Here is a 22,665-nt window from a genome sequence, read left to right on the forward strand (position 1 = left end):
TCAAATACTAAACCCATGACATGTTTGTAATTGAGAGTCCCCTAACATCTATAAATATGATAATTTTAAGTTAAAAGTAAAGCCAGATAAATCAAAAACTAATACTGAAAAAGCATACCACAATTCAATTCTTAGAAACACTGTAAAAGTCAATCAAGTTAGTCCAGACGTAACAACGTATTACAAGAAATCTTTCAAGAAAAGGCACACATTGTTAATGATAAAAGTTCCGCAGTAAAGTCGTATGTAACAGAAATGACTGTTTGTTTGAGCAAGGGTTGGGATTTGATTTTTTATATATATATATATATATATATATATATATAGTGACTGGACAGATTCTGCCCCACCCCACCCCAAAGTATAAAACTGAAAACCATAATGGCAAACGCCAGGTGTAACTGGTGTGATGTAGGTATGTGTGTGTTTAATTTGATGTGTTAATTAAACTAAAGATTCTAAACTTTCAGCTGCATTTCCATCAGGTAAAGCTGAGCCATTACTGTCCATAGATGCTGAAGGGTTTTCTTCTTGCCTTGTGCTGACGAGGCTGAGAATAGCTTTGTACAGAAACTGGTACTGCTCCTGGAGAAGAGAAGAGGATATAGTCAGTGCGCTGTCAGAAATAATAACACTAGATCATCTTGTAGCACTGTTACTCAAAATTAATTAACAGCTGATGTGTCAGTCTGTTAATCTACTGTGCTCCACAATTTATTGTGTTACTTAGCAGCTTTATTAATTTTCTGACTAATGGCTCCCCCTGGACACAACGTAAAGCACAACATTAAGGAATGTACAGTACAGGTAGGGGAGAAAACTGTGTTTCAAAAGAAATACGATGTGCTGGATCTGACCCTTGTTAAAGTCAAATGCAAACTTCCCATTGCCTGAACGGGGTCAGGATTAGGGCTACTGTTGGTCTGTTGGCTTTTTTTCCCCCTTGAATACGTTCTCATTTTTGCCCTCTGAATTCTATCGAGGCAGATTTTTTTTTTTTTTTTTTTTTTTTTTTACTTTTTGGTACTTGTGGTTACTGTTTATGTTTGTGAAGACCCTGCCCAAGCATAGGAAGAGAGCCAAGACTTTGTGGGAAGATTCACCGAGGCGGTCACTACTTCGAGGGAGCGGAGAGTCTCAGCTGAGTGCGGGGGGAGAGGGGGAACGCCAGCAGGCAGCCGGACTGCCGCGTGGGCTGGGACGGAGGAAACAGCTGGATGCTCTGCGCAGGGAGAGCAGGCACAGCGAAGCCCGTGCTGCACCAGGTAACAGTGGATGCTCTGAAGGGGCAGAGGAGTGTTTTGGGTTCTAGGATGGATGTATGAGGATAAAGAATTTCTGTGATGGAAGGAATGGGGAACAGTAAGACAGAATAAATAGAGTGGGGTTTGGGGTCTGAACTATTAGGCTGGACTAAGAGATAAGGGGTGCAAAGAGCAACAAAACCTAAAATCTGCAGGAGGAGGATGGGAAACTGGAAGTCTGAGATGAAGGACCCAGGTATTTGTTGGAGGCTCCTGGGGCAAGAGGAGTGAAGGTCTTTATGGTGCTGCTGGGATGGGAAGAGTTCCCATTTTCACTCCACTGTCTGCCAAGCACTTCAGCCTGGGCTAGCTGGGAAGGGTGAAGGGGTGGACACATTGTCCTGGTTTGAGGTATAACGGAACCAGAATGCTGTTAATTTCAGTAGTTAGGAGAGGCCCAGCTAAGAAGCGAAGTTACTGAACAAAATTGGTTCTGTTTTACCTCAAACCAGGACACACATCCATCTGTCAATCCTGTGTCATGTCCTGGTTTTGCTGTCAAAAATGTGACAATGCTAACTCTAACATTTCACTCTTGAAGTGGCTTCCTTGTTGCATCCATTGTAGCTCTACAGCAGTTAGATTTGTAGTGGCATGACCAAAGGAGCAGGGTTTGTAGTTTTTAATTTCATTTTCATTTGTATGACACTGACTTAGTAAGTAATTCTTATTTGTTATATTTTTCATGTTTTTTCATTCTTTAAGCACAGTGACAATGGTGTCAAGTGACCATTCAACAGATCATGAAAGACCAAAGTCCATCCTGAAATGGAAAACCAGGGTAAGTACTGCAGGGTCTACTTGGAGTACACATTTATTCCCGCTGAATTGAAACCTTCATTTACATAACATACTGCAGACGTTATGATGATGGTGGCAGCTCTGCACATTTTGCATATGACCACTTGATAACCACATGTTTTCACAGGAAATACTTTAATTTGGATTAAGCAGCAGGTCCGCTACAGCACCTCTGGAAGACAGTTTTGATTAACTCACGCAGAAACTAAGATGGTTCAGTAATGTTGCCCTGAGATCTAAGCACACTAATAATACCACATATAGGAAAAAAACCATATGCATATATGTTGCTTATTACTTACAATGTCTGTAAAGACTCCAGGCCTCATCAAATTTATCATCTTCGCTACGTGGTAAACATCCACTGAGTTCTCATTTTCCAGTTGATGCATTAGTGTTGTTAATGCACAGAAAGTGCCTGCCGTCACCCCTCCGTGCCTTTGTAAAGTAACAAAAAACCAACATCAAAACACACAGAAAAGTCTCTACAAACTGGATCAAATTTCTACAGCTGAAGAAAATAGAAAATCCAGGGTAAACTGATAAGATGAATTTCGGTCATGTGATCTTTACACTTTCTGACACAGGCCTGCCCAGCAGTGCCTTAACACAACCTTCACAGCACCTGGCTACAATTTCTGGACAGTCCTTAAAAGTCAGTCTTAGAGTTGTGTTGACAATCCTCTGCTAACCACATCCTGAAGGCCTCAGGTCCTTCAGTATTTCGACATTTCATTATTTTTGGCCATTATTAAACAGCTGGAGAAGGGTAAGGTGCCTCATCTAAATGGTCTTACTTCTTTTAATAATAGACAATGAAGCCCTGATTGATTTCCTCTCCAGTGCCCTACTCGACAATCATCCGCAGTATCAAAATGATAGAATTGAAAAGAGAACATTGAAGTGTGATAAAGTAAAAACGTTTCTGTTGATGCAGCTGGAACGGAAGCAGAAGCACTGTTGTTAGGTGCGGACTTTGTGCCTTGCTTCAGCAGCTTTCACTCTAAATCAGATGAAAGGATGGTATTACAGAAAAACATCAAAACAAACTGAAAGATGTGGTTCTTACTCGTCATGTACAATCATGGGTCCATCACGGTTGGAAGTTTCTTCTTTGATGATGCTGATCAGTTCAAAAGTTTTACTAATAGGGCTATCAGGATTTGGCCATTTTGGACACTGAAAATGCCTCACTTCAAGTACATAGTCATCCTAAAAGGGTGAAAAAAGCATAAATGAATTTGGTAGAAAATTGACTGTCTTCATTCTTATTCTTCACCCTATCCCAGTCTGGTTCCAGCCTGCAGAGACAGAATCCCACTGTTGTGGAGGTTGGACTAACCTATTCCCCATGTCACCACATTACCTACAGAGGTTACTCCTCCCTGGGTGCTTCAAGGACATGGAATTTTACCACTCATTTACCAAAGAAAATGTAACAAAATGTAGGCATTACCTTTAACAAATCAAGTCCCGAGTTACATGTTTATGATAGTGTTACCTGTGTAGCTTCTAAAATAAAGTCTTGGATTATGAGCTTCTCCTCATTAGACAGACATTTGTGTTCTTCAGCAATCATAGTAACTTTGAAACTCTCACAGTTTATAGGCTCATCTTTGTTTGGCCAGTATACAAACTCATCTTCAGCCTCCAGGAAAAAAAAAAGAAGCCATAAAAGTAAGTAACATTGAGCTCTTAAAATAAAACTTAATCCAACATATAATAAATAACGTCATGTATGTAATCAATGCAGCCAGATGATAGATTTAAAATGAGAAATCAAAATTTCAGTGGGATTACAAACATCACAAGTGATGGTTTTTAGACACCTCTGTAGTGATCCTGACCAGAAGACCACGGTACCCTGTGGAGATAGCGACCCCCATAACAGTCAACACGTGCTGTGCTGCGCTGCACCACACGTCCAGCTTGGTCCTCAGGTTGTGTTATGCTGCCCGTAGCCCGTGGCTACAGGATAAACTTAGCTGGAGGACTGTAACAGAGGAGCCTGCAGGCAGCTCCCACTCTTTACCATTGATTACGCCACCTGTGTGGCCTTGGGATTATCTAAAAGTGCAGCAAGAAGTTCTCATGAGAACATCCTTTCTGTTTGGACAGCAGAAATGATGAACAGAGTTGTCTTCTTTTAAGAAAATCCTGAATAACCAAAATGGGGGTAACCCTTCCATGGACAGGAGCTGCATGGCGTGATGTACCTTGATCGGAGATACATTCAGTGCTGCAGAACTTGGGGTTCACAGCACCCGAAGGGAAGTAACATTATCTATACTACCCTCTCCTTTATAGTGTTTGCTCAAGAAATATCATTTTAAATGATACTTTACAGAGTCTGAGTGCCTTTCCTACCGGGATCATAATGAACCAGCACCTCCTGGCAAAACAACCTCCCTTATTACAAGGGCTAACTTAAAAATCCATCTGTTTTATAGGAAGTGTAACATTCATAAAACTTTTTATGACAGGAAAAAAACAAACGTTGTCTCGGTTGTACATGTTTTTCCAATCATGCAAGACTCTCCAAAGCATTTGCATGGCTTTCCTCCGAACTCATCACCAAACATGATGCCCTCTCACACCTCAAGGTTTCTCTAAGTACCAACCTAAAAGCTCTCAGATATTCCTGCATTTCTACTAACTGAAAAGCATGTTCATTTGTTATTAAATTATACATACAGGATGAAGACTTGAGCTTTCTTTGCTGTTTAGAGCCAGATAAATCCCTGCTAAACGTTTGTTTGTAACTTTAGGAGATGAGCAAGAGAAACAATCTCATATTTCTCCCCTTACCTAATAATGGCTGAAAAAGCCATATTACAACTAAAGTGAAAGTCCTGGAGCGAAAACTAACCTTGCATTACGGGCACTTCTGCTGCTTCGTTCTTTTTAGAATTTATACGGGAACGATTCAATACTTTCTCATGCCAGTTGCAGTCTGCTCAGACAAGGATCTCCAGATTTCCACTAGAGGATTCGGGGATTTTACACTCAGTACAGTATTATTAATTTTAATTGTTTTTTGCAAAATCCAAGATACTGTCTCATGTCCTGTCATTACCATTTCAAAATGGTAATCCTAATAAAATCCATACATAAACCCATAACAATCAGCCATGAAACTTACCATATTCTGGCTATCAGGAAGCATGACTATTAGTTGGGCATTATGGTCCCATATCATTCTCCAGAAATCCTTGATAGTGTGTAGTAAGGGATGCTGGGTAATAATGAATTCATTACTCTGATAATAACCCTGCAAAACAAAATCAGCAGACTCGGAACCGAAGCCCAAGTATTAACATTTAAACGAAGCTTCTAGTGGACAGAGCCAGAAGCTGAGAAAATAAATTGCGGACTTGTGCCTCCTTTGGCTTCCTGCAATATTAGAAGAATAGAAAACTTCCACTGCAGTATTTTCTAGCTGAAAAGAATTAAATCAACTACACTGAAATAATTTTTAAAACTTCGAAAAATTTGATCATAAAAAAGACAGAAGAAATCAGTGGAGACCTGAACAGACAACTCAGAATGAAAATACATTAACTGGCACGCATGCTAATTGTTCTACATTAACCAGACTTCTAGAGGAGCTGGCAACCTGAAACAAATGAAAGAACACTTGAAAAAAAGTACTGATCTCCAAAAATCCCAAGCGGTCTCTTAATTTGTACAGATGTCCCAGCTGAACTTCTTACGACAAACGCAAGCTCTTTTGCGCTAATGCACCTGATGAAGGATCATGTATGAACAGCACTGCAGGGAGCTTTCCCACCTCCTTCCTGAATGTCCAGGAAGCATTTAGTTCTCCCTCTCAGCTAATGAAGGGGAAAAGACTTGAAGAAAACCCAGGGAACAAAAAGATAATGGAAAGCTGATGAGCTATGGTGCCTCGGGCTACGCCAGTTGCAAAAGCTCGGTAAGATGAGCAGGTGGGAGGGCAAACCACAGTACAGCCATTAAAAACTAACTTGTTTAGCTAACACTTTTAGTTCACCTCAAAAGATCCTTCCGCAGGTGGCATTTAGCTTTACCAGTTTTTAAAACTGTGGTGAGATTTCTGGTTCTACAGATTGTTAAAATGCAATGCACTTAAATCAACTTAGAAACGGTAATAACAGTAATACTGCTTCCTGGGGGAAGTAATTCTTTCAGGCGGAGTGAATAGCAGAAGAAAGGAGCTTTCAAAATCAGGAGTGTGCCACCTTAACTTGGACACGTGGCAGCTCTGAAAGCAGCTACACCATGGGACTTAGTTTTTCACCAGTGTAGGTAACTGACTCACCATAATATAGGAAGCATTGATGTAGTCGGTCCCCTCACCAGACAGTGATGAGATACCCACTCTAGATCTTTCCACTGTAAGAAAAAAGTAATGAACTATACATATGTTGCAATGACTCATATATTACAGCAGTTATCTCGCGTATCTCACAGTGATGATAACACTAAGTTCCATCAATCAGGATAAAGTGTTATCCAGCCATCTATTTTGTTTTCCTGCGTGTCATACTTAAATCCCTTCTCCACTAAAAGTACTTTACAGACCATTGCTCCGCACCAATGCAGATATCTTCAGTTCTCGCCGAGGAAAGACCGAAGGTTTGACACACACAGTTCACAACATTTTGCCATCCGGAGAAGCCAGTTTGAACAAGCTTACCAGGAATGATGGACGAAGTTCGGTTCTTTTCTCTGTTACACTGTTTGAGTGCAGTTGAATAATCACACTGCTGTGTGTTAGACTGGCTCAGTAACTGAAACGATGAAGTTTAAAAAAATCAGGTCACTGTACAAAAGCCATTCCTTCATCAGCTGCATTAAACAGAAGGGTGCACATATTGCAGGTTAGCTGTCTCTCTTAACTTTAGGTGTCTAGTTATCTGGCTAAACTATTTAGCAAGTCATCAGAATCTTTTTTCTTCACTGTTTTATCAGTTCAAATGATTCTTGAGCCCTAGATGGATAAGCACCCCTTTGAAGGAAATGCCACGTTTTGTTGTTCCCACGCCCAGCCCTCCAATGCTTGTTGCCATCCTGGTGTCTCTTCCATTTTGCCTGCACAGCTGCTTGTATCACTTTTAAAAGTTTTGGAAAACAGTAAATGTCTGCGCAGAAAAATCTGCATTGTTATACAGACAGTATAGCTCCCGATGTGAGGCATCTCTAGATATCCCACTTATGAGCTTCCTGATTTTCTCTCCAAACTTGTGAGAGGAAAATAGGACTGATCCAGGGGGGGTCTCATTGACTTACTTGTTTTAACTAATGCAATTCAAATAGACAAGAGTATGAGAAGGAATCAGGATATTCGCACATACACCACAATGGTGTATATATACTGCTTAGGCAGGAAATAAGTGTGGAAAGCAGATTTTTCCTAGTTTCAAGGGTTGGTGGTTTGGTTGTTTTTTTGTTTTTGGTTTTTTTGTTTGTTTGTTTGCTAGTAAAATCAACCAGATTAATCAGAATGTTCAAAAGAATTCAAAAGACTCTTCTGTGATGTTTTGGGCTAGGCATGTGTTGCTTTTAGAAGCTGCCTGCTTTGGAAAAACAGATACCAAACCAGGGATGTTCCATCAAAATTAATTAGATGACAATTTTTTTTTCATCTAAAACAGTTCTTCAGTAAAACAAGACTCCACATTTTCGTTATTATTCTAATAATTAGAGCTTGCAAAGGAAAATGAGACTGAATGAAACATGTCCCTTTCTGATAATACTTAAGCTCTTGAAATTGGAGCTCTACATGGCTCCTGCAATTTGCACTGCACACTCTGTGTTTATATATATTATACGTTTTATTCTTTCATCTGTGTAGGAAAGGAGGGACGCTTATTTCTCCAAGCACATCACAGCTGAGAGAAGAGCCCCTGCTTTTGCCTAGGAAACAACAGTACAACATCGTTGGATCATTCAAGCCAGGATAGCAGCAGACTGTGAAATCCTTTGGTACGTCGTTCCTATTCTGTTGTTTTACATTGTTCGTTAGCTTGAAGAAATACTAGTTAATGTGCCTATGTGACCAATGTACTTCAGAAAACAACTATATTAATATTTTCATAGCCTTCTTATGTACTGACATTATGTACAGACTTTTATCTGCTTAAGTTTTTTACTTATGATCCAACAGCTAATTGTAGAAAGAATACACGTTATCCCATGCAGTCCTCCTTAGAATTAAAATCCTTCGAGAGAAAGGTTCTAATAATTAATTTCCTGTTAAATTAGGGCGAGCAAAGTCTATTTTGCTATGTAATCTGGAAAATATTTAAATGTGATTTACTTCTCTGAATTAAAATTCATTTTGAAAGGTAGGATTTTCTGTGTTTCCTCTGTGAGTGACGCGGTGAGCGAGCTGGACTTCCTATTCTCCCATTGAGTCAATGAGCTGTTTCTCTCACAGATTCTGGGCTGTCACCTGGCTGGGTCTGCTCTTTCTCTGGGTGACTGAAAGCCCTGTGCATGTACACACTGATCTCCAATCCACAAGCACCAAAGCGTTCACTTACTGCCTGCTGAAGTTTGTCTTCTAGCCAGTGCTGTACACTGAGGGGAATATGTTGGCTGACCAATATAGCTCATGGCTTTTTTTGCCAGAATGACATCTTTTCAGACTGTTGTTTTACCTTTGGGATCTTCGTGCAAAGGCATGCAGTTACATTTTCCAAAATCTATTTACTGGGCTATTTCTCACACTCTTGTATATTTTTTTTTTTTAATTCCTTGTTTAAGAATATGCAAATAATTCTTTTGTCCCAACTAACAGTATGCGTTTGTTAAATTGCATAAATTGAATTTAGGGTCAGCAGCTAAATGTTAGATAGAGAAAGCTAATTAAAGTTGTGTTGAGATACCTACTTTTCAGTCCTTCAGGCTTGCGAGCCTAAAGTTTTTTGTGTTACTATTTTGGAGAGCTCACCTTGAATTGTTTCTCCAGTCTGGTCTTTCCTGTTGGTCCAGGTATCAAGAGAGCATTCACATAGGCATGAATGTGAGTCTCAGGAACTTCTGTTTCTTTACTGAGTATCGCTTCGACCAATGCATCGTGAATGAAGATGTATTGCTCCTAGGAAAATAAAACCAAACATCCAAGCTGTAATTATTTTCCGATTCCCCTGGACACCTCTGGCTAAGCTGCCACTTCTGACATGGTCAGTATTTCTTCACAGCCTGCTGCTGTACGGGAGTTTTCTCAAAAGTGATCCTCAACAGTGAAGGCTGTCCCTCCGCAGTGACAGTACACATTTACAACCACAATTGAATCACACATGCAATGTATAAATGATATAATACCAAATCCCCACCACCCGTGGTATCTCATGTTCTCAGAAGAGAGTTGAAAATGCACGCACAGCCTTGAGTCAAATTTTCAAGTCAGCTTGTTATGCGACTCCATCTGCCTTTCTTGCAATAACGTGATCGCTCCCAATTCCTACTGCTATCCTCTATTTTCTCTCTCACATCCTTTGGAACAAGTGCCCATGCTGTTGTTGATTACCGTTTTTTCTATTGAAAGGCACTGGGGCATCTAACCAACTGTTTTTGAAACCTGAAATAGACTTTCAAATGCCCTGCTGTTGTCCTTACTGTTTTCTTCTGGCCTTTCACTATTCTAGAGATAATCTTCAGTTTAAAGCAGCTATAGATAATCTTCTGTCTGAAACAGCTTTTCCTCCTACCTTTTATTACCTGATATTAATTGTTTGATCAGGCAGAAGATCTCAATACCTGACAATGATGTTTCCTTAAAAAAAATCTATGACAAAAATGCACGCCCTGCCAAGAAAGTGCTACTCTGGGAAGCGTGATTTATACAGACTTTCTCTCTTCTGAGTTCTCCCTAATAAACAGACAAGAGCCCACAGATAGGTAATTCCCAGCGCATTGCTCTAAGCGAGCCTAGAAGGACGTCTCTGTAAAAATAAGGGAAGCAAAATCCAGTCGGGTGACTAGCTGCCAGTCTGCCTGGCTGGGCGAAAACCAGGACTGTATCATTTCTCCTCCTGCAAACAGAAACAGTCTGTAGTAGTGTCTCGCTATATGGATTTCAGTCTTACCTCAGTCTGCACCAAGTAGTTCCTTTGGGTACGTATGTGTTTTAAGAATCCAAATACGTTGACTGTCCCTTCATGCTGAATTTGCTGCAGCATGCTGTCTAGCACTATGTACGTGCCTGTCCTTCCAACACCAGCACTACAAAACAAAAAAATAGTCTTGAGCCTGAAGCAAAATGATAGTGAAAAGAACTGTTTCTTTCTATACATAGCTTTTTCAACAATCTGCGTGTAAGGAAGATTTTCCTCTACAGATCATTTTATTGTATGATTTACTTTGCTAAAACTTCAAGGCTGGCAATGAAGAAAAATCCTTTCAACTCATCTTTTTTTCTTTGCGCAAGAATAGATCTAAAGATCATTTTCTCAAACGATTTTTAAAGTATCAGTTGAAATGGAACTAAGGGCTTTCCTGCAGGTCTGCAATTTTCAGGCTTCTGATATTCCTTAAGATACTTTCTCAAGTATACCTAGAAAGGTTGGCATACGTCAACGTCTGGGCACAGTTTGTGCGCTCAAGTTCTTCTACGTTGAAACACACATCACCTTAAAGGGAAAGTTGCATTATGCCACGCATTAGAGACATAGGGGATTTCAAAGAGACCGGACTGGGGAAAACCCCAGGAAGTGGCAGAGCTGCTGAAGGTACATCTGTAAAAGAAAAAACTTCGTGCTCTCCAGATACAGCTAAGAGGGCAAGCAATGGTTGAAACCCTTCTATAAGAAGGGAAGAGGCAGAAGAAAGGGTTAATCAACTCACTTCTGTTACGAACTCTGACTCATTTAGCATAAAAACAGCTGTATTGTAAGGTTAAAAGCCAGCTTTTCCTTTCATAAAATATCTGGGTAGGGAGTACGAGGTCAAGAGGTCATTTTTTTGTTACCTAATCATATATGGAAATTAGTCAGTTGTAATTCACTTCTAAGTTATGAGGAAGCATTATGCGTATCGGTACATGTAACCTGACAGCCACCCTGTGCTGGGTCTGCATGGTCTTTAACAGGCAGATCCAAGCTCAGTCCGTACATGCTAATTCAGTCTCCTCATCTCTTCTACAGAGGTGGCACAAAACACGGGTAGCGTGAGCTCAGATTGCTGCAACAAACTGTCTAAATAAACGTGATATAAAACTGAAAGGTCCAGGTTATCAACACACTATTAAACAGAAAAAAAGTATAAAGATTACCAAACACCATCGGTACTTGTTACGAAAAACCAAACATGAAAAGTACCAAAACATAAAAACAGCTAAAAAAGGTTTCATTAAGTTCCTCATACGTGTCCTCCGTATAGCCTGTAAAGATAAATAAAAGTTACATTTCTAACACGAGATAACTCCTTTGAAATTCCATAGTGCATGGGGACAGGTGAACTAAAAGCTGAATAAAACTGCCTACAGGCAGAGGTGAGTTATACCTGTGACCCAATGGAGAGGTCTGACTGAAGCCACACAACTTACCACTCTTCACTTTTTAAAAACTCAGTTTAATTGACTTATAATGTATTGCTGATCTCTCAGCCCACTGGCACAGATCTCAGACTTGGCATTTTGGGGAAACTCTTATTTTGAACTTCCCAAGAACAGGCAGGATGTAGTTAGCAGCAGAACAAGCAAAATGTGGAATTTTCCTTTTCCAAGCTAAAAACAGATTTCAGTCAGATTAGATCATCCCAGAAATAAAATATCTTCATTTGCAGCATTTGTGAAGCGACTTTACCTGTTGGCTTCCTCAGAGTCAGCTCCAGAAGGACAGAATTCATGAGGAGGTTCTCTTTCCAAATGTTCCATCAAAGGTGAGGTACTACAGTGGAAAACCAGAACCTGCTTATATATTTTACAATAACCCGGTCCTTCACGGGCATTGTGAAGTCATTCCAGGCCCTACGAGCCCTTTTTAATCCATTTTCCCTGAGCTGCCCAGCTTTAGTGAGCACTGACAGAACACCTGCCTGCACCCTGCGGCACATGCAGACCTCAAACCGTTCCCCAGAATGCTCCTCCATTGCAAATGACTGCTAGAGCGCAGAGTAATGTTAAAAACAGCAGAGTTGTAGTTCAGCCAGGAATAGAGTGAGTCTTCTTTTGTGGACAGAGCTCCTCTTAGCATTACAGAGTATCCCTGCACCAAAGAAAGTATGAGCCAAAAACATCCTAACAATTTATTTGCAGAAATGAAACAATTACTGCTATCTATGTATCTGGTAAGCTCAGAGCAATCAAGACAGTAGTATGGAAATGTGCAAAAAAAGTAAAAAGAAAAGCAATTTTGCAAAAAAAAGAACACAGTGCAGAGCAGCAGCATCTTGTTTACAGCCATTACGAAGATTTACAGAAGTGGCACAGACAGTTGATTAGTTGGCCTTACCAAGGACAGAAATATCAGCTAAGAAATTAATCTGATTCCATCAGGAACTGTTAATTGTGAAAGGGAAATTTTGCTCAACCCACCACCGAAAAATTCTTTTTTTCTGCAAAACAAAAGCGGAGTGAACCTTACGGCAATAAAAACCGCACCTGCAATGAACCACAACAGGCCCGACAGCGTGGCGCTTGGCATGCGATGCCTTCCGCACGAAGGTGAGAACGGGCAGCGTGTATTCTGGAACACCCATGTCAGGCCACTGGGTATAATGGTATTGAGTTACTACACGTCCACTAGACCTCCCTTTCTGGGAACCCTGCAACAGAAAAATTCCATAGGTAAGCAGCCCACAGCTGAACGGCAACTCTTCATAATTTTACTTCCCTACCTGGTAGTTCTTGAATTAATACAGTCCCTATTTAGTTAACATGTTAACACCTAGCTATAAATATTCCAGCTTTCGAAGAGAAGAAGAAGAAGAAGGGCCAGTGCTTCCGTCCCATCAGCTTGCCCACCGAATGGAAAAATGACCTGGCACTGTCCCTCAGAAAGGCACAGAGAAAGGCTAAGAGCACCGGAGGGATAACAAATGACAGCTGCTCTTAAGAGTCGCCAGCTATTTCTGCCACTCTGCTCCTCCGCTGGGTGGGCAGGAAGGGTAGGACTCACCTCACCCAGCTCTAGTGATCTACAAGGGAATTGGCCTTGTGTTGGCTGCTTTTCTAAGCTCCCTCCCTCCATTGCAGCTCAGAGGCAGGGGTAACTTCAGGGAGTAGGTCAACTCATTCAAAGATTGGTTCCTAAAATAGGCAGAATAAATTACTTGACAGGAAGTGATGTACTTTAGTACTGGGAGGCCGAGAGACTAATGTCTAGCATTTAGGTGGCTGAAATAAATTAAGTTTTCAGAACGCCCCTCAAAGGAGCCGATGCCACACTGCTGAGCTGAGAGCATGCTGGTTCTGATTACAACAAAATACGGTGTGGATTCACCTGTTTTGCAGGGGGGTAGAAATTTAGTCCTTAAGAAGGAAAACCGGTAGCTGAAGTGGATGATTTAATACATACCGCGTTTTCTACTAACTGCTCTGTTTCTGAAAATGTATCCTCCTGCTCACCAGGCAGGCAAAGTCCAAATCAGCTCTCCAGCGCGATCACAGCCTTTTCCCTGATGGTCCTACATCACACCAGTACTACGCTACAGGCCAGCGTTTTCTTAATTTGTTGGTCTGTTCAAATTAACTCTGAGGCTGATGAGCATCTTGGCTGGCTGAGACCTACAGGATTCAGATTTTCCTATGCAACAGAAAAGAGCTGCCAACTGCCTTAAAAATATTCTGAACAACTTTTAACACTCCCTTTTGCCCAAACTATGTTTTTAGGCTGCCACAAACCTTTTTGATCTTGGTGTTTCTAAGAGTAAAATTCCTCACAGTGTAATAGGCAAGTACATGAACGCTCTTCTGAGTAACCAAGAAGTTCCCATATTCTTCACTACCTTCGGCAGGCCAGTACTGGTCACATTTCCTCTGTTAGAAAGAGAACGAAAAAGAGAGAAAAAGAGAAAGAAAACAAATGTCAAACTAGCAAGCTAAACTGTTCAAATTTAAGAGCACAGTCAACCACAAAAACATACAGTTTATAATAGACATGACCTTCAGTGTAAGAGAACAAATAATGGTTATTTTATGTTGTAAAGAGAGATGGCTGTGCCAAGATGCTCTTTATTCGGAATACTCTAAGAAAGAGAGGCTTAAATCATACTATCAGAGTTAAAGGGCTCTAAATAGTGTGGAACTTGGCATTCTATAGGCGTTCTAAAATCTAAAGAAAATACCAGATAATCTATAGGAAAAACAGGAATACATTCAAGGCAGTATGTGGGTTTTGTTTAGTTTATAGCATGGGCAGACTATACTTATATCTGATCGGGGGGGTAAGAGCGAGCTTGTGTGTGGCCAACATATAGGGTAGAGAGCTGTGATGTCCAGCCTTTTGTTTGGGTAGCCACATAGCTACCATATAGCACAGTATTATAAATGAAGTGCGGCCCTTGCCTGCATTTGCTGCATCTGTATCATCTGATAGATGCGTAATAGGTTATATGACACAACTTACACGCATTTTAGGCATTGGTGCCAGTATGTGGCAAGGGTGATGCAATGTCTCCTCACGTGACCGAGGGTACATGCATAATCCCATCACATAACCAGAAACACACACATACTGGGATGGGGTTTGACCTCATTTTGTCTCACTGCACAAAGGGGTATCTAGTCACGTAGTAGGAAAGGAACTATGGGTCCCAAAGGATGTTAACTGGGAGTAGCCAGTGAATATCCAGAAAATTCACCTGAACTACAGCCTTCTCCTTTCCAGGGTCTAAGGCACCCTTTCTTTCTCTGAGAAAAAGAATAAAGGAGAGCAGATTGCTAGCAGAATGTGGTACAAGGTCCACAGTCTGGCCACTCCTAAATATACACAAGTCTTTTTCGGCACAAGACAATTTTTTTTGTATTTAGAATATAGTATTTTCAAGACTTGTTGTTGACAATTGAGTTTAAATGTTTTCTTTAGTTTCATACTACAAATCCTCAACTTGTACTTGTATAGCCAATCCTGGTACAAGCAACTACTACAAACTGTTGCTTTTTGCTCAACAAATGCCTAAATCAGATTTTTAAAAGAGAGAAAGTAGTCTGCTAGAGGTAGATCTATCAACATCAGAGAAATAAATAATAGGTAAAGGTACTCATACCCTTCCTTTCTCAACAAGATTAGTTATCATCACAATAACTTCCACGTTATGTTCCCATATCATTCTCCAGAAATCTTCTGCTGTCGATTTTAGTGGCCCTTGAGCTGCAATGTAGGCTTTTGGCTTGTTGTAGCCCTAAATTGAAATATAACAAATGACACTTGTCAAATCACAGTCCGCAAGCAAAAGGAGGTTGGGAGGAGTACATGACATTTTATGTATCTATTTTTAAAGAATCTCAAAAGCTTTTAAGTACTTTCAAATTTATAACTATCCAAATCGCAGAAACCCTGTGGTACCAGATGACATAGGAATGCAACTGTTATGTCAATGTTTATCATTCCAACAAATAGGATATACTTTCAAGTGCCCGTGTTCCGGCACAATGTTGACATAACACTGATTATGAGACATCTGTTATGATAGTGGTTTAAAAAATGAATCAAGATCATTCACATGTAAATTACTAGGTAACAAAACCTGAATAAATGGTACCTCGGTGAGGCTCTCAGCCAAATGGCATCATCCTCTCATGAGATCATCTCAGACAGAAGAATTAACCAAAAATGTATGAAAGAACAAACATTCAGATGCAAAATGCTTCTAAAATGACTCAGATATGACAGAACAGTTTTTGTCTCATAAAGCTCTTCACCAAGCTGCAGCTGCTACAATATCAAGACGGATTCAAGAAACAATTGGAGTGTTACCTGTGGTTTAACTTTGTAGAAATAACTTGGATCATTTAAGTTTTTTTTTATCAAACCCTGTAATATTGTGACACTTTTTTTTGTTAAGTCTATTCACCTCCATACATCAGTTTGTACAGAAAAGGCTGACAGAAAAAGGCACTTACATCAACGTAGTTGGCATTAATGTAATCAGTCAGTTTTCCATCCTTTTCTGCAAGCTGTGCTAATTTAACCCTAGTATGATCATCTGTAGTAAAACAAGGGAGAAAATAAGCTTAGTTTTCTGCAATAATTATATTCTTTCTATAGGAAATATTTTTAAAAAATACTGAAATGGATTTTTACATCACATAAGACTAATATGGTGACAATCACATATGCAAGCAACCTGTGCTTAGGTACGAATCAGATTCAAAATTCTCATTTGCAGAAAAAATAAAGTAATGAATCCAAGGATTCAAGGGATTCAGAATTTAGTTGCCTGAACAGCAGCACTTGAGGTCACTTTAGGCACTGTGACGTATTGCCCTACAGCCTCCAGCTGCTGCTGCTTGTGAAGGGTCAGTGGTCTTCTGCAAGTCCTGTCGTGACTGCCGAGCCCGCCCAGTGGGATGTCACAATGACAGCAGGCACCAGTGTTTAGGCACATTAATTCCAAGTTAAAGAATGGAGACTGGAGACCAATGTGCCCTTGGAGAAGCTGGTCAGCTGAAGAGCCTCAGCAGTGGCTACCTCCGGGAGACCTGAAGCTTTCTGTAGCCTGCACTGATTATAAGGAGTAGAGACTTGATTCAGTTGCACAGGACAGTTCTTGCTACTTGAGCTGCCCTAAGCGGCTTGTGCACTGCCCTTTGATAAAAAAACCCTCTGGGTTGGCACCTTTTGTATGATCAGGTACAAACACAGAGTGGCAGAGGAAAATCCCTGACTTTCTGTCCCTCTAGAGGCATCTCCAGCCAGGTGGAACGGGATTTCTTGCTGCTGGTTTACATTGTCCTCCGCCAGATGGGCTGATTCTGTCTCTTTTTCTATTAAGCTCTAGTGGCATTGAATGCTGAACATATATTTAATTTAGAGTTTCTTGTCATCAGAACAAAGTTGAAATACTATAGAGAGTAAAGAAAAACATATTAAGCCATCAAAATGATGGAGAGCCCAGAGGCAATAGCTTCAAAGACAGATTAACAAAACTGAATAGATGTGTCTCAGAAAAGAAAAATCTGGGATAGTGAAGAAGGGCGATGCAATGGGAAAACATGTGTCCTGGCTAATGAAGCTGATCTATTACATTGTGGCAGGGCACAATAAAACATAAAACCGGTACATTTATATTCGTATATGGCAGTAAATATATCCAGGGATTGTGAAGCTCCTAGAGAGGATAAATCATCATTATTCCCGATCAAAGATGGATTAATTTTGGCAATCAAAACACAGCTTCTTGGGCTTTATAATAGCATTATAATGAAATCTCCCAACTCCCTTTGGGTCATCACAGAAGACACAAATACCTCTTGCTAACACACGCTCATCAAAGCAGCAGAATGCCAGAGGACTAAACTTGACGAGATGTGAAATCTCGTGCTACTCCTCTCCAAGCATTTTGCTGAACAGTAGCCAGAGCTTTCAGTTGTAGAGGTATTTTTTTTTTTCCCTCTAATAACTTATACATCTATACTTGTCAATAATTATTTCTTAAAGAAAACGCCAAATGTTGCATTTACTTACAAGCAACAATGTTTATGTATCGATTCTTATTCTTGTTGTCGGGGTGATTAGAGCTGTCTGATGTTATACCTAGATCTACAGTACAGCTCTGGATTTCCTGAAAAAAAATAAAAGTATGTCATAGTTTAGTAAGTATTAAGATACATTACATTTCTTAAAATACAGTAAGTCAGCACAAAAAGAACCACAACCTTATACCCAATTATCTATGATATTTTACAACTACTTCATTGCTAAAAAAAAATGCAGTGAAATAATTCCTTACCTGATAAAACTCTTTCAGTGTCTAATGAGGGAATGAATGCAAAAAAAGTAAAAAAAATCAAATTCCACAGCACAGAACAAATGGATAAAAGTGTTTATATAAATTACAATTACTATATGGAAAACAGTTATGGTCATGCAATATATATCTCCATAATAACAACAAAGCTAAATATTTTGACATAACTCTTAAAGGAAACGAGAGGTAATTTTCCTGTTGAAATACTGGCATCTGTTTTCCTATCTTTAGCTCTAATGTTAGACCTTAGGCCGCCGAAAGCTTATACGTATGATCAACATCGCTGACTTTAGCCAGATTATCTACATATTTATCTGGTCATTGGATTTTTTACTGGTCCTTATAACTGCATTAGTTTCTCTGTGGAACGCTTTTGCTCTCTTTGCGTGCAGCTGTCAAACCTTCGCTGCAGCAGGCAGCCTCATGGCACGCTGGTGAAGGACAGCATCACAGCCCTCGGTCTGCCACCAGCTTCTCAACGAACCCAACGTTTTTATACGGAGAGAGACAGGGCCGAGAAGACAGGCACAAAATCCGTAAGACTTCCAAAATTAATTTATTTTATTTTCTTGCTCACTTCAACGGACAGGAAACTCAAGCATTTATAAGGTCCACCTTGTTAACCAGGAAATATGTCGTCATCACTAAAAGTACTATAATAATGTTTCCCAACAGTTTTTAGGATTTATTTCAATATTAATCACCTTCAGCTACTTAAAGATATATATACATCTGAAAAGTGGTTACTGGTCTGCAAAATCAGATTTTAAATATGAGTTGTTTTTAAGCAATATAAATAAAAAACCTGAACCACCCCTGTAGTCTCCAAACGCATGCTGACTCTGCAAAGACAATGACTATATTTCAATTTTTCCATATCTTCTAAGTTCTTATCGCTAGAGAAAAGCCCAGGACACTGACTCTGGGTTAGAGTGTAAAGCCAAAAAGGATGTCCGAGAAATGATGAGGACACTGAGTTTTTTGTACTAGTTAAAACAAGCATGAAATATTTCAGATGGTGCAGGTGTAGCTCGGGGAGATGTAGTATATTTGGTCTTTGGATCACTGCCGTAATTTAGGAAAAGAACAATTTTAGGAAAAGAACAATTTAGGATGAACAATTTGATTTCTGTATTGCTGTCCTCACTAATGGTGAAAGAACTTTTTTACCATTGTATTTACACACTGTCCTCCAACACCTGCTCTTATTGACAGCCAGCCTAGCTGGAGCCCAGTCCGGTATGCACGTGTGTGATTTATGAATATGTACTGGACATTCACAAGTATTTACAAGTTTGGTCCCATGATCAGATGGATATTTGAACGTTAAATGAATTGGGGAAGAAATGCTAATGAGAAGGTTAGGTGAATGACATGGAATTTTTTGTCCATTAGACCATAATACATTGGCTAGGGAAACAAAAGCAAAACCAAAAGATGCAAAACTATGATTTTTTTTTTTTTACTTTCAGTATTGTTTTTGCAGCAGGAATATTACAATCATATTTCAAATTAATAGAGATCAAGTGAATATACTTGTTTCCATCCCACCTGACTGATTTTGTTAGAAATCACTTGTCAAGAATTTTAATAGCACGGCTTTTATGACAAGAGTTTGGGTTTATAATGTTTATTTTATGTGACTTAAGTTAGAACATACCTATCTTTAAATTGTTTGTAATGCATATGAATGTGAAAAACAATAAAGTTCATTAGTTACATCTGGTGATAGTAACCTTATATGATGAGAGCATACATTTCAAAATACCTCTTATGAACCATATACTTCAGGAAAGGAACTTTAAAGCTTTCACTACCACATATAAAGACTACATTAGCTCCCCTGTTAATCAGAAGTCTTGCCACTTGTACTTATTGTTACTTCAATTTTTTTTTTTCTCTGTAAATGGAACAAGTAAATGTGGGTAGCTTCTGCAAAATTCAACTGGCATTAGTGTTGGAAAAGCTTTAGATCTACAACTGTATCTGAAAAACCATACAGATCGCATTATCTTTGCATAGTTTACTCACACAATCATTTACTCTTTATCACAGTGACAAACATTCCCATTTGCATTCCAGTCCTGTTAGCTTTTTAGCTCCCCAGTCTTTATGCAAAAACATTCCTTGCTGGGCTCACAGGACTCATATTTACATGCATTTATGAAATTGGTCCCCCAAGTCAGAATGTACTAGCCAGTTCTTTGTTTCCAGGCATTTACACTTAACATTACTTGTACGTGCTAAGAAGAAAGATGACGTCATAGAGCCATACCTCAAATTCTTCAGAAAAACCATTACTTGCATGTAAATCTGCAACATGTTTTGGAAAATGCTTTATTGGAATTGCTCCAACATCATCTTAGGGGTGGGAAAAGACAAAAAATATATTTATGAAGAATAAAAAGCTAGTGACAGATAAAGAAGTTTATATGTAGGCAATCCACACAACATCCTGAAATAAAATTTTTGGCGTGAACTTTGGATATACAACTCCCACAAAAATAAGAGCACTCTTTAACACAATTAACATTTCTAAAATCATGCTCTAACACTTATACATTTCTAAATGACTATTTAGACAGAAGATATATAAAACGCTGTGCTAGGCCTTGCTGTCTTTAAGCCCCCCAAATCAAGATACTGATTCTGCAAGATGCTGAGCTCGTCTGTAAATTGAAGAGCACTCAGAACTCCCTGTGAAGTCAAGGGGAAATGGGAGGATTAGCAGTTCGCTACAAGATGTTCAAAGGGAGAGGGTCCGAGCACAGCTCTGAATAATACTGCCAAAGCGAGAATGATCAGGCAGACCCGTCTGGGTGCTTTAGGCTGACTACTGTTGCACTGGGACTCTGATACAGTACATGGATGAGCCGCGTAGTCCCAAACCTACTAAATTAGTGCAGCATTATACCAGTAGTATAATTTTAAATCATGCGCTGCACGATTGCATTGGCATCCAAAGGAAACAACAACTAATTTTCATCTTTTACTGCATTGCTGAGTACTTCCAGTAGGGTTTTTCCCCCCCCATTCTCCCCATGATTCTGTGATCACCTATTGATAATAATCTTATGTCTGATCCTGGGAATACTGACGGCAAACTTTCACATCAGGCTTTATACTTCAAGTTTTAAGCGAAAGATTTAAGTTTAAGACTTTCTGGATACCCACAAAGACAATACCTACATTCTCAACCAATAAAAGTGATTCAGGCCACTTCTGGGCCCTGATACTCAGTCTGAATTTTCCATCTGATGTTTGTATTTCAGGCCATCTCCTTTTTACTTTATACAAATACAGAAAAACACTCTTGTGTAGAACGCTCATTAGGGATCATGTCAAAAACCTTTGGGACTTTTAATCTTTTCTTTCCTGCAAATATGCTATGTAAACAAAGTCATCTGTTCTGTTAATTACCTGTTAAAGGATGACATTATTTCAGCTAGTTTCGGTTCTGAAGAATAATATTTTTTTTTAAGCCTTTCATGGATTAAAAATATTTTTATTTCACAATTTGTAATTTCATCACTGTTTCATATGAGAAAGAAACATCAAAACCATTGAACAAGGACCTGTTATTTACCTCAACAGATGTTCTGCATTTAGGCCCCCTAATAATTTTAGCTTTCAGTTACCAAGAATTTGTTGATTTGTATTGAGATCCATCTGGTCTTCCACTTACATGAATGGATCTGAATACAAAAAGTGAATTTATCCAGTCAAGACTAAGAGAAGCTGAACAAATGTGTAACACTATCTTCACACTTCAGAGATGAATCCTGACATGAAGTGTTTATTCTAATGACATGCAAACACAAAACCAGAAGGCAAGGTAAATGACCCTAAAAGCAAGGACAGTAAGGGAGAAAGAGATCTCAGGTTTGGTGTAATTACTGTTTTATTTCCTTACCGGTGCTAATCTCCCAGTTCAACCACTTTTGACTCCAGGAATATATATTTTATATCTGGATGGCAGGTATCACTTGAAACTACTTAAAGGCTGATAGCAAGTCCTAATATTACCCTGTAATTCATTATTTGTTCTGAATGCATCCGAATTATGCTGTGAAGTGCCAGGGCATTTTCTGTGAATAACTGCAATTTTCCTATCTCTGCCAATGAAACCCTACAAAAGGAAAACCTAATATAGAATGAGATCTGTGGAGTGTGTGCTTTTAGTCGTAGTCATAATAAAAAATTAAACTTAGCAGTTACAAAATGCTCTTCCTGCTCTACGCTCTTTGCCAGTATTATATCACAGTTGGTCTCAATTGTTGTAAAATTACACTGCTAAAACACTGGTGCAATAGAAAACACAAAAACTGCTCACTTGACATCTGCTGCACACAAAATAAAACAAAAATATTTCCTCAGTGCTTGCAGCTTTTTTTACGTATCTTTCAGTCACTTAGAAACACCCTTCTCTTTAAGTTAATATTTATCGGTATTTCAGAAGGAAATCCTTCAGCATCAAAACACATATTTCAAGCACTCAGAATAACTGTAAGTGCAATTCTGTCTTATGACAACGGAAAACACTATCTTCCTAAGGTGAGATGGTCAGGAAAAATTACAAGAAAATTAAACAGTTGTACTGCAGTATAGTTAATGATAGAGAATAAAATCAGAGATTTCCTATAACAATTGCCACTTGACATTC

General features: G+C 39.3%; 1 protein-coding gene across 1 annotated transcript in view; it reads right to left on the minus strand.

Annotated features, from left to right (window-relative positions):
• Positions 1-320: 320 nt before the first annotated feature.
• The window catches only part of PTPRZ1 (protein tyrosine phosphatase receptor type Z1), a gene marked incomplete at its 5' end in the record, with an annotated part of 151,248 nt that continues 128,903 nt past the window's right edge, over positions 321-22,665 (minus strand). The window contains 15 exons of the mRNA XM_082486705.1: positions 321-585; positions 2,408-2,543; positions 3,175-3,317; positions 3,607-3,753; positions 5,248-5,376; positions 6,406-6,479; positions 6,784-6,877; positions 9,043-9,189; positions 10,181-10,316; positions 12,694-12,857; positions 13,936-14,070; positions 15,300-15,434; positions 16,156-16,238; positions 17,720-17,816; positions 20,278-20,363. Coding sequence (XP_082342831.1) covers positions 445-585; positions 2,408-2,543; positions 3,175-3,317; positions 3,607-3,753; positions 5,248-5,376; positions 6,406-6,479; positions 6,784-6,877; positions 9,043-9,189; positions 10,181-10,316; positions 12,694-12,857; positions 13,936-14,070; positions 15,300-15,434; positions 16,156-16,238; positions 17,720-17,816; positions 20,278-20,363 — 1,847 coding nt within the window. The 3' untranslated portion in view covers positions 321-444. The remainder of the gene's footprint in view (positions 586-2,407; positions 2,544-3,174; positions 3,318-3,606; positions 3,754-5,247; positions 5,377-6,405; positions 6,480-6,783; positions 6,878-9,042; positions 9,190-10,180; positions 10,317-12,693; positions 12,858-13,935; positions 14,071-15,299; positions 15,435-16,155; positions 16,239-17,719; positions 17,817-20,277; positions 20,364-22,665) is intronic.

This window comes from Vanellus vanellus, assembly GCF_965231255.1.
Source record: "Vanellus vanellus genome assembly, chromosome: 1".
Classification (NCBI taxonomy): domain Eukaryota; kingdom Metazoa; phylum Chordata; class Aves; order Charadriiformes; family Charadriidae; genus Vanellus; species Vanellus vanellus.